This window comes from Tyto alba, unplaced genomic scaffold (genome assembly GCF_018691265.1).
Source record: "Tyto alba isolate M040663 unplaced genomic scaffold, T.alba_DEE_v4.0 Super-Scaffold_22, whole genome shotgun sequence".
Lineage (NCBI taxonomy): Eukaryota > Metazoa > Chordata > Aves > Strigiformes > Tytonidae > Tyto > Tyto alba.
Genome location: NW_024881296.1, coordinates 36,904,095 through 36,916,898, shown reverse-complemented (window position 1 = coordinate 36,916,898; position 12,804 = coordinate 36,904,095). Strand labels below are relative to the sequence as shown.

At 48.1% G+C, this 12,804-nt stretch overlaps 1 protein-coding gene across 2 annotated transcripts in view; it reads right to left on the bottom strand.

Moving 5' to 3' along the window:
- MAN1A1 (mannosidase alpha class 1A member 1) overlaps nt 1-11,315 on the bottom strand; it is a 151,238-nt gene extending 139,923 nt beyond the window's left edge. The window contains exons 1-2 of one of the 2 annotated variants that reach the window (XM_042795829.1): nt 10,848-11,315; nt 10,487-10,754 (exon numbers count right to left, since the gene is read on the bottom strand). In XM_042795829.1, coding sequence (XP_042651763.1) covers nt 10,487-10,754; nt 10,848-11,089 — 510 coding nt within the window. In that variant the 5' untranslated portion in view covers nt 11,090-11,315. Of the gene's footprint in view, nt 1-10,486 lie in introns of both variants that reach the window. The other variant, XM_042795828.1, reaches the window with a different exon arrangement.
- Nucleotides 11,316-12,804: the final 1,489 nt, after the last annotated feature.

The window sequence follows — 12,804 nt, the reverse complement described above, 5'->3', positions numbered from 1 at the left end:
ACAAATGATTAACATCTATTTCTCTCCTTTAAGCTTTAGTTTAAAGAATCTAGTATTACTATCTAGGTACAACATAAAATTTGAAGTGCAATTCTCAAAATCACAGATGGGTGGAGAACTATAACCACAGTAACAAGCAGCAGATTTCCCTACAGACAGCAATATGGGCAAAGCTTTATCATTAGTATCACCATTCAGTGCACCAACAGATGTCAGTGCTCAAAGGCAGTGAGAAAACTGACAGTGGAGTTAAACACTAGGTCTGCATCTGTGTGTGTGTGTATATCAGTGAATAGTAAAATTACTATCTGCTTAAGCGCTACACTTTGAAAGCAGAATGTTTTTTAGCTTGGTATTCTTTTACATGAGCTACTTCCTATTTCCTTGGAAGAAAGCAGTCCCCAAAACAAAAGAAATTTCAAAAGGCACAGAGATGTTTATTATGCAGTAGACTAAGCAAAAGAAAAATATGCAGATACTTTTAAAAAAATAGCCTCACAGTGGTCTGAATACTAATTAAAGAAGCAAGCCACACTGATCTAATGCAATTTTATTGCAGTGTTTTAAAGCACATACTGACTTCTAATAAATAATTGAAAAAGAGGGGTTTTGTTGCCAAGCAGTAATATCACCCCTATACAAGTCAGATGATATAAAATTCTGGAAAAAAGTATCAGACATTCTTTCCTTTCTACTTTATTCATATAAACAATACACAGTATTGCCTCTAAACTAAATGCCAGCAGTACCTATTTTCACATGAGAAGTGCAAAGCTGCATGCTTTACTTTAAAATTACAACTTCTGTTTCTGCCCAGCATCAGAGAAAAAAGTTGATTCTTCTGAAATAGTTTTTGAGATGGACACAGGAAGTCTTGTAACAGCCAGATGTTCCACAGTCATCAGCTAATTCATTGCACAGAATCATTTTGGTCCTTTAGTCAATATTGCCTACCATCTCTTCCAATCTTCATGTATTTTCTTACCACTGAGATTTACATTAAAAAAAAAAAAAAAAAAAAAAAGTGGTCCAAGTTTCTTAGAAGCCAGACTTCCATTCACTTGCTTTATTCCTAAAACAATCTAAAAGCCAAGGTACACACAGTTTCCAAGAGGGAGTGGGAGGACAAATGAAAGTAGATTTTACACTTGTAGTTACCTTTGCATAAGAGACTGCATATCTCAGTGTTCCCACAAGGGCTGTGAATGTTTAACAGTTATAAGAATGTAACAGCAGGTTATGTGCTCATCCAATCTGTTTGAAAAGCTTTTAAAATTAGAGGCATCAGAATGAGCAATACCTGTATCTTCATAAACACCAGCTATAAAATCCGATCGGTAGAGAGTTATAGCAAGTTGTCATATTATTTCATACAAGCCTTTCTGCAGCTCTGCAGCCCCCAACATAAGAAGGACATGGACCTGCTTAAGTGGGTCATGAAGATGATTAGGGGGGCTGGAGCACCCTCCCCTATGAGACCAGGCTGAGAGAGTTGGGGATGTCCAGCCCAAAGGAGAGAAGGCTCCGGGGAGACCTTACAGCGGCCTGCCAGTGCTGAAAGGGGGCTACAGGAAAGGTGGGGAGGGACACTTTATCAGGGGGTATAGGGATAGGATGAGGGGCAATGGTTTTAAACTGGAAGAGGGTAGATTTAGATTAGGTAGAAGGAAGAAATTGTTCCCTGTGCGGGGGGTGAGGCGCTGGCCCAGGGTGCCCAGAGCAGCTGTGGCTGCCCCCTCCCTGGAAGGGTTCAAGGCCAGGTTGGACGGGGCTGGGAGCCCCCTGGGCTGGGGGAAGGGGGCCCTGCCCGGGGCAGGGGGGGTGGAACCAGATCACCTTTAAGGTCCCTTCCAACCCAAACTGTTCTATGATTCTTGGTTACAGCAGAGTTCAAACCGAAGATTTCAAGATGCAAGAAAGGAACACTGGGAGTTTTACTGCCCTACTTGCCTTCCCTCAAAACAACACTGGACTAGAGCATTTGTAAAAAGTTTATAGCTAGTGACCTAAACATAGAACCAGGGAGTCTCAGGTTTAGTCTCCACCTGTAATAAACAGTGTGATTAGCGACAGTCTGGTGGCAAACCACAGGCACCCATGTGCAGCCATGAACCAGACTCCAAAACCCTGGGTGAGCTGACATGCCCAGGCTAGAGACCTGCAGCGTGGTAGGAGCAAAGCCAGCCCTCGCCCAGTGCACAGCAACGGCCCCTGATTTACAGGGGAACAACCAAACGGGACCCAGGTAATCAAGCCCTGATCTTAAACCTGTCACCGCGCAATCTTATCCAAGTCACCAGACCCCTCTCAACCCTGGAAAACCAAACTGCTTTCTCACAATGGTAAAAGTCTTCTGGACACTGCAGGCAAGGCTGCCCAGCACTGCGATGCAACAGCGGCTTAACCACAATTCTGTGAAAGGTTTCATTTAATCTGGTTCGGGCAAGCATGAGCTTCATTACTCAGCAATTATGTTTTCATGACAGACTTGCAGATCCAATTATAAAAAAAGTCATGGAAAACAGAAAAACATAGATGTTTCTTAGAAGTGTGCACACATTCTTTATATCACCTTTTTTTAAAAAAAAAAAAAAAAAAGCAAAAAAACCCACAACAAATTTTGTGGATAAAGAGATTTTCATGCGTAAGGAGGAACAAGTATTCTGCATATCTGGTACATTTATCCCTGTTGCTTAATTCATAGGCCCACCTAAACAATTATTTTCTTCATTTGTAAAATGACAGTTCTAGAAATAACTTAGAAATAGACCACAAAAATCATTCAAAACTGAATGTCTAAAACATACTTTACAAAGACACATGTGAATATTTGAGTTTGTTACCAAAAAAGCACACAACTAGAGTGTTTCATCATCTCTGCACCATCGCAGGTGGCAGTTTATTGCTAGAGAAGTGCTGCACCATTAGACAACAGCAAACACTGAATTGAAGCCACTTTCCTGCAGTACTACTCTTATTCTGCCAAACCTTAGGAAGACAAATTTATTATTTGTAAATAAAGGAACTACTTGTTATGATAGTCCATTTAAGATGAAAACCACAGAAATTTACTCCAATGCTGGCTCCCCATGCTAGGAAGAAAAAAAAAAAAAAAAAAAAAAACCAACCAAAAACCACCAAACCAACCAAACAGAAAGTTAACACTCAACAATTGTCACAGCAGGATGTTCCAGACAGCTTTAAGAAAAGGTCTGTCCATCCAACAGCCGTACAAGTGCTTCTGTAATGACCTTAATTACCTTCCACAAGAAGTGCTGTCTCCAGTCTGTCCATGATTTCCTTTTCATTGTCCTGTGCTTTCATTAACATTCAAAGAAGCTATCAAAGCCTGGCTGTCTACCACTCTTATTTCCCCCCTGAATGAGATAAGACATTTTTCTGCCTTAACAGCAGATTTTAATAAACAGGTGGAATTTTTCTGCTTCAGTCTGCCCACAGCACAGAACTACCGCCTTAAGCAACTATACTCACCAACATTATGATTTACTCTATTTCTTTATATCAAATGGCTGCCATAGGCTGCTATACTAACATTAAATACAAAATCATCACCATGAGAATATAACTTTTGCCAAAACGCAGGAGACATTCCATTTTAAGCTTTACCTCATGTCTTTACATCACCTTATTTAGCTTTCATTAAAAGAATCCTGTGTGTCTGGAATTTATGTTTTGCCTTTATATAAAAGGTGCACATGGGTTTTCAGTTAAAAAATTTAGCACGTGCTTGGATTTTTTGTGAAAGCCAGATGTTTTCCACTGAACATATAAAGCCTTTTCATTTTCCTCACAATTCTGAAGATCCAGTTACATAGAACATTCAGTTAGTTTTGGTAAATTTACCTGTGGAGAACACAGACCAAATCTGAACATAGGAAAACTAAATGTTATTCCTAGTTCACAGAACACAGGTGTAAGGTTGAAAAAACGTGAACTAGCAATGGGAACACACCCTATACCAGCCAAATATGTGCACAGCCACACACTGAGACACCCCTCCATCTCATGACCAGTGTTCAAATCAGACAGGCACTTGCCTGCATGACAGAAACTTCAAGTCATTTGACTAAGAATAGGCTGCCAGGTTCTCAAAAAAAAACCCAAAAGGCAGGTGAAGCAACTCACTTGAAACAATATCCTCCCTAAAAAGACCTTAAGGGCTCCCAGCAGAAAGTACATGGATTTGGCAAAGGCATACCCTATTTCACATCTTGTGGACAAAAAGATGCCTCAGTCCCATTCTCCTCTACTTTGTTCTCCTTTCAAATGCATTGGCCTAGCAGGGGTCCACTGCTTCCACTGTGCTCAGACCTCCACTAAGCCATTTTGGCTCCCTACCCCACCAGTCCATGAACCCAACAGAACCAGGGGCAGCTTTCTGTCTGGTTGGCACCTTGAACTGGATCTGCATAGGGTCTGCCAAGTGACAGAACCAAGAGGTTGGCTAACAGAGTCATTGAATCATATTCTTAGTGACTCAGACGAAGCTTCTCTGCATCCTGTAGTGCTATCATCCTTAAGTAAGCAATTTAACTTACTGTTCTGTGACATTTTAGATGCCATAAAATAATCCCCCTGCCGCCTCCAGCTGCCACTTCACAAGAGCACAAACCACCCAACAAACCCAGGGAAAATGTCTGAGCCCCATGAGGATGCCCTTAACTTAGGGGTATAAGGTACCTACCTCCCCACCATATTTGAGTCCCTGTATTTAGGCACTGGATTCACCTCCTTGGTGTCTTTTATAAAACCATTAAAAAAAAACAAACAAACAAAAAAAAAAAAAAAGCAAACAAAGCAAAACATCTACAATAAACCATATTTATCAGGAAGAAAGGCATTGCAAAGAAACCCCCAAACCTAGTAGATACAAAAATATTGAAGATTATAGGTAGGTAAATAAAGCTGGGTGGGCGGGTAGGGGGATTGGGGAGAATCCAAGACTGATTTTAAACTCCTTCAACAAATGGAATGACAGCTACAAGATGTCAGCATTAAGGTCACAGAGTACTTTAAGAAAAGTTCTTTCAAAATGCATTGCTCATCAGCATGTTGCCAGGAATCACCACATTGCTTACTCACTATGTGTCAACTCCTTTCCTTTCACTGTATCTTGCTCTTAAAGATACAGTTTGAAACCCAATCCACACAATACTTCCGCATCTGCATTTTAACTCCTTCCCTCCCCCTCCTATGAAGGCTCCCACAATCTTCCTCCCAGTAAAAGCACTCTGAATTTCAGTCTACAGGAGCTGGGGCTTCAGTAATTCCTGCCACTGTGTTTCTTTTCCCCTTTCCTGTTCGGAGGAAAGGGGTTGGGAGGTAACAGTCTCCAGAAGCACAGCACTTCAGCCTGCTACACAAGGTTATTACAGTAGATTGAACCTTGGCTCTGCAAATGTCACATTGTGGAGATTCAATTTTAATGGAGTAGCTAGGCCAGAAGATCAGATACCAGCTCCTAAAAGAAGGCTACTGAAACAAGTTTTGTACCTTTTTCATCCACATAGTACAGTTCCCTCACCACAGCCAAAACTAGCACCAAGTCAACCCTTCCATTAAGCCCTTTAACTCACCAACATGGCAGAAAACTATCCAACATCCTTGCTTTGACAGATTTCTGCTGCTTTAGTGAATTGAAGCAGCTTATGGAAGGCTACAGTGGAATCAAGGCAAAATAATGCAAAACACACAGTGGGAGAAGGCAGTCAAAAGTGCTAAGAAGAGACCTCCCCTCCTCTTTTGATGGCAGTAAGTATTAGTGAGCTCACCTTGTTCCATAAAAATTACCAAAAGGAAATGAATCTGCCTCCAGCCTGGCACTGGACCCCTCTGAGCAACAGCACCAAGATACCAGGCAGTAGGAAAGCAATGCAGGAAGGCACAAGGGGCCAACCACCCTTTAGCAGCGAGCCACCTCATATAATTTTGCCATCACTCCTCCTTGTTATCAGAGAGTTCTGATTACACCCAAGTACTGCAATGTCAAGTGCATATTAGATCTCTGATTCGTGCTTTACTTCCATGCTCACACGCTTTCTTTCCTCCAGATACTTCTGAACTTCCCTGCAACATTACTGAGACTTCTTGCTTAACCTAACAACTTCCAACTAAACTGTATAAAAGCCACCATAAAAAAAAAAAAAAAACAAAAAAAAAAAAAAACAATTAAACAAGCCAAATAAATACTGAGGACTTCGGACATTCCAGAATTCACCCTGTCAATGCAATCTGAATTCAGTTCTTTATAAAAAGACAGCATGAAGTAATCTTCAGCTGGAGAGTCTGTTTTGCTGACTTGTAATTGTTGTCCTGTTGCACTCAAAGGACTAGTGCTCAGGAATGACCGTAGAATCAATGAATAAAATTCTCCTCTCCAGTACTTCTACTAGATGACTGCAACAGTTGAGAGATGTGAAAGTTTCTGGAGCACTGCATGATTATACTCTTTGGTCATCGATTGCTGTTTACCACAGGCTTTTATCCTGAAAGCATGTCCAAACAGCTCTGAACAAGAACATGTACAGTTTCCAAGCTAGCTACCTTGTACAAGAACGGCACAGCTGCATTAGTATGGTGCTCCACCAACACCAATAGCTTGCTGTTCAGCAGGATTAATTAGCCTGGGCAGAGCACTGCACTAATGTGATTAGATTGCTTCTAGTACCTGAGGTAGCTCATTCATCGTTTTCTATTCCTTTCCTCTGAAATGAAGAATTCAGGTTTTGCTATTTTCTTAACACCTAAATAATTCAACAAACTTTTTTTTTTTTTTTTGGGGGGTGCGGGGGGGGGAAGTGGGAGGAGAGAGAGAAATGAGACTTGGAAAAGATTCAAAGTCAGATTTTCCTAATTGAAACAGTGGGGACAGGCTATGGAAGCAGGAGATGCACTATTACCACCCTCTTCTAATGATTTCTTTTGTTGATCTCAAGCTGCCACCTTTTCTAAACTGCCTATGCACCTGCAAGTCTTCCCTGGACATCAGAAATAATGACGTTCAGCCACAACCAACAGTGACAAGAGCAGAGACTGGAAAACTTTCAGTTTTTTTGAGTGGAACAGAGCCATCCTTGCCATCCACTCCCCCGTTTTTATAGACAGGGAACAGATATCATAGGAGGTACTTGCTCAAAAGAGGGGCCACCTCTCAAATCAGTGAGGGGAAGCACAGGAATAAAAACCACAACCTCCTCATTCACAGTCTGGGGCTCCTATCAGCACACCAAAACAGAGACCAGTGTGAGGTGTATTAGGTACCCAGACCGTGCCCCAAGTCATGGAGACAACAGCACGTCAGTGGAACTGCCTGAAGAATTCAAGTTCTGACAAAATACAAGTATGCTTAAAAGCAGCTGTGCCTTTTTGCTCAAGTTTTCCTGAAGCATCCGGCATGAGGAAGATGCTCAAAGCAGGCAACATCAGGCCAGCCAGTAAAAAATTCAGCAGTACCTGTAACTCACCATCAGCAGAGAAACAGGGGAATACTGCAGCACCCACCCGTTACCACACACAGACCTCGAGAGCAACCCTATCGTTCTGACCCAGGGAAGGCAGGGACAGCAACGCCATCTCCACAAGTCATCTACTTGCTTCTAGCAGCTTATTTTTCTAGTTATTTGTCATATTGTGTCAGTTTCAATGCTAAAAAAGTTTCAAGAATCTGTATATTCCCACCTTTTTTAAGGTTCACTTTTTTTTTTTTTTTTTAAAACAAAATACTATGCCATAGAGAAAATGGTTGAAATTTCTATAACAGAACTTTTTAAGAAATGCTAAAAAGTCACAGCATTTTATTGGTTTGTAATCACAAACCATATTGTACCAGCTAGACTTCTAAACACTTATTTCAACTTAAGATTTAAAACAGTAAATGAATAAAACATCTCTAAGCTCTCTCCCCTCTCAGCTTTATGTCAGTGTGTTGATGAGACAGAGCTCTTTCAGGACAGAAACGCAGGGAAGAATCACCTTAATTTTTTGGCTTTTTTGTCCTTTAAAGTAGCTTGCTTCCTTCTGTCAAAAATAACCACAGGAATAGTTTCAAATTTTGAGTTCTAGGTACACAACATACATCACACAATGCAGACGCAAATTCCAGGAGTATGAAAGCAGAAAGATTCTTTATGTTTGTACCTCCAACTTGCAACCACCAGGCACAAGGACGGGAGTTTTAAGGGGTAATTCCAGTTTCTGTGTATGTACAATGTAGTACAAAAGTTCATACTTTAAAAAGCTTCAATTTAAAACTATTTCTAAAAAGACTGCAGATGAGAATTCCAGCTTGACAGTGAAGTTTCAACATAAAGTAGACAGGAGCTTGCAAAGACTGAGAGAAAAGCAACATAAAGGCCAAGACATGAAACAACATAAAGCAAGTTAACACAGAATAGGAAACACTATCCTACAGTCAATGAAAAAAAATATTCTTTAAAAAAGGCAAATCAAACCGGTCAAGAAAGTACTGAAAAATGCCAGAGCACTTAAGTAAACAACATGTTAATATCACATACTGAATGTGGAGGAAAGGAAACTCCCAGAGACAACACACAGTATTGATGAATTAGATACTGAGATATAAATGAAAATAATGATCTGGAAACTAAGTGCAGTCCCTCTGTCATCTCCTGTGCTTACGCAGCCACCAATCTGGTTTGGGGGGCCACTGTGTTGTTGGTGGCTCCTGTGTAGAAGTGGAGGAGAAAGAAGGGCGATGGAATGGAAAGGGAGGAAGAGAAATTTAAGAGCTACTGGGGTAAGTATGCATGCATCCATACACATACACACAAACATACACACACATACACACCTGTATCCATATGTAAAAGAAGGTAACCTGAACTAGCTGGCATAGAGCGGGACCAGCAAAAGCAGAAGCAAAAGTATATTTAAGTTTTATCTTCTTCCTCCTGCTTACTTACTTGTTACAGTCTTCTATACTACAGAATCGCGTACATCAGGTCTGGAGCCTCATTACTTCTAAATACTTCTACATGGCCATTCAAGATAACTGGAAAAAGTGTTTGCTGCTATTTCATATTGTTCCACATGCCTCAGGAGGGCTGTGTGACTAAACCAGAAAACAACACAGTCTCTGCACACTTCAAGGTATGGTCTATACCGTGCACTCCTGAGAGTTTGTCCCTTCAAAATACCTTTGCACTGGTATTTACTGCTTATGACTGCTGCACTATTTGCTAAAATAGTTAAACTGATGCAAGGACTCCAGAGCACAGTACACAAGTTGAGATTTGTGAGAGCTTATTATCTGGTGCTCCCCGCGATGTCAGGGCTCACTTTTCAGACCGCTCTGCACAAACACACAATAAATCAGTCCAAATATAGCTAATGAGGTTTCACAAACACTGAAACACTCAGCAGCTACAGTCTTATTCCTATCTCATTTCCATCCCCACAGAACAGGAAACCCATACTACTAATTAATTTATAAACCCTAATCTCTGCAGGCAGCTGAAATTGTCAGTTCGATGAACAAACCGGCCAGTAATGACGGGAAGTTGAACTGTATGACCAAGGAAATTCTTCTTCTATCAGAGGACTCTGTCATGCTCCGCTCACGACAGCCTTCCCTACACACACAGTTTGGCGAATTCCTGTAAGGAAAGATTTCAAAACCGGTACCGGAACCAACCAAACCAAGCCGCACGAACGAACAGGACAGTTCGGGGAATGTGTCAAAACACGTACAGCTCAGACGCTCCGCCGCTGTGGCCCCGAACTGACTCTTATTTCGCCAAACACCCTCAACACTTCAGGACAGCCGAACCGCGCGACGCCGAGGCAGATCGCGACAGCGCCGAGGCGCGGCCCCGCACCTCGCGCGTGACCGCGGGCCAGCGTGGGGCGACGCCGCCGCGCCCACCCGTGGGGCAACGGCTCCCGCGCCCCATGGGGGGGCACCGCTCGCCCACCGGCGGCCGCGCCCGGGGGGGGTGGGGGCGGCGGGGCGGGCTGGCGGCCCCGTGTCGCGATAGGGCTCGCGGGAGTCGCCCCTCTCCTTGTCGGCGCCGCTGCCCCCGGCCCTCGCCCGGAGGCTGCCCGCAGCCCGGGAGCCGGGCTTCGCTTCCTCCCCGTGTTTCGGTTGCGACAGCCGGGGAAGGCCGATAACGTCGCGGGTGGAGGGCGGCGGGGGGAAGGAGGCGCGGCCAGCACGGAGCGCGCCCGGCCACCGGCGGTGCCGGCTCCGCAGCCGCGCAGGACGCACGGCGGGCTGCGAGGGTGCAACCGCGGGCGACCGCGCCGACTTGCGCGGCGGCTGCCGAGCGAGAGCCGGCTAGAAAGACACGCAGACACCCCCCGCCCCGCTCCGCTCCCGCAGGCGGCGGGAGGGCTCAGGGCTTCCCCCCCCACACCCCCCCCACACCCCCCCCCCAGCCGCCAGCGACCTGTTGCCGTGGCGCGGGGGTGCCGAGGCGCGTCCCGGGGAGCGGCCGCCGTTACCCACCTCTTTGATTTTGGCTCTCCGCTGCCGGACGGCGGGGTCGGCGGGCTCCTGCCCCACGGCGCCGACGGGCTGGCGGAAGAGGCGCTGGGGCAGCCCGTCGGCGCCCGCCTCCTTCCTGCCGCGGGCGTCCTGCAGAAGTTTCTCCTTGTCCTGGCGGATGTCCCTGCGGATCTCCTCGGGCAGCTTCTGCAGCGTCTCCTTGGCCTCTCGCAGAGCCCGCTCGTGGTCCGCACGGATCCGCTCCAGGCTGCCCGCCCCGCCCGCGGCCGCCGCCGCCGCCGCCCCGGCCGCCGGGCCGCCCCCGGGCTGCGGAGGGGCGCGGGGCTGCCCGCCGGGCGGCGGCGGCGGCGGCTGCAGGGCGGCCGAGTGGAAGAAGACGCCGCTGAGGAGCTTGGAGGAGTCGGGCAGGAAGAAGATGGCCCCGAAGCAGAGGGTGATGAAGGCGCTGAACACCAGCAGCAGCACGAACTTCTCCGTCAGCCGGAACGCGCCGGGGCCCGCCGCCTTCCTGGCCCCGCCGCCCGCGCCGCCGCCCGCGGGGCCGCCCAGCGCCCCCGGCCCCGCCGCGCTACCGAAGAGCGGCAGCAGGCTGGCGGCGGGCATGGCCCCCGCGCCGCCTCAGCGCAGCGCGGCGCAGGGACCGCACCGCACCGGACGGCTCGGCTCGGCTCCGCCGCCCCCTCCCTTTCCCCGCCTCGGCGGCAGAAAAGTTTCCCCGGGCGGCCGCGGCAACTTTTCCCCTTCCCCGCCGGCAGCGCTCGGCGTGTGCGGGGCGGGCGCTGTCAGCTCCAGCCCATGCTGCCGGGCCGCCGAGCGCCGCGGGTGCCGCTCCCCGCTCCGCCCGCGCGGAACTGCCGGGCCGGCGGGGGCGGGGCGGGGCGGGCCGGGGCCGCCGCCGGCCCAATGGCGGGGGGGGCGGGGCGGGGGCGGGGGGCGGGCTCCGCCGCTCCACCGCCCCTTCCGCGGTGCCGGGCCCCGGCGGGGTCCCCGGGGGGAGGCCCCGGGACGGGCTTCCCGGGCGGCCGCTCCCCACCCGCGGTGTGGGGTCGCGTGCGGGGGGGGGGGGGGGGGGCGGCCGCTTCGGCCCCCGCGTGTCGGCGGCGGCCCGAGGAGGGGCGCGCGGCACCGGCACGTGCCGGCGGGCAAGGCACGCGCGCACACGCGCACCCACGTGCACCCTTGCGCGCGCACACCCACATACCCACCCACGCGCGCACACGCATGCCTCCTCCCCCCGGTTCCTCCCCCCCCCCCCCCCCCCCCCACGCAGCGCGCAGCGGCAGGCGCGCAGCCACGCGTGTGCCCCCGGGGCGGTGCGCGCGGTGGCTTGGCAGGCTCGCGGACGCACGTGCACACGCGTGTGCCCCGCCCTCACACGTGCGCGCAGCTAGGGGCGACGCGAGACTGGGGGGGGGGGGGTGTTGGTGGAGCGCCCACGCCGCGAGCGGCGGATCGGGGCCGGGTGCAGTTCCCCGCCCGCGGGTCTAGGCGGAGCCGTGCTCTGCGTGAGAAAAACGGGGGGTTTATTTAATTTTTTTTTTTTTTTTTTTTTTTTCCCCCGCAGGTAAAGGGTCCACCGTTTGCAAGGAAGTGGGGGCAACGTGTCTGTGTGAGTGTGAAAGTTCGACTTTTCGCCTACGCTAGTGCAAATGAATAAAAAAAAATAAAAAAAAAAAAAAACCCACGTGTTGGCACAGGGAAGCGCTGTGCCTGAGAGCGGGTCAGATGGCTGCCTCCAGCTCCCCAAAGCCTTCCGTCAGGGGAAAAGTTTCAAAAAAAAAAAAAAAAAGATGCCGGTTTATTATTTCGCTCGTGTTACAGCGCAGCGCAGTGAGCGGCGGGGATGCGAGAAGCAGGGAGACTCGGTAAAACGCTGGGGCAGTTTAACCGGGAAAGGGAATCCAGCCAACACCCAGAGGTTTATATCCAACTTTTTTGGCACGGACTTGGAGCTTACCTAGGCGCTCACAGCGGTTCAGCACCGTAAACTTAAGCGTTTCCTCCAAAATGTGAACCGCAGAGTCAGAAAGAAAACAGAGAGGTGTGTTGTTCCCAGAAGTTACAATGCTAAGGTGGGTTTGTTTGTGCATTTACATGACTTCGTTTTGCAAAGGAATTAAAAAAAAAAAAAAAAAAAAAAAAAAAAACGAAAAACCGGTAGAGGGAAGTCAGTGCTTTAAACAAGGGCAGGGAGAAGGCGTTGCGTAAGCTGTAAAGATGTGATTTTGAAAATGGGCTTGGCATGGGCCTAATTCTGCTCCCAGTGGAATTAAGGGGAGTTTTACCGTTGACTTAATAGGAATAAAGTAAGGCTGCTG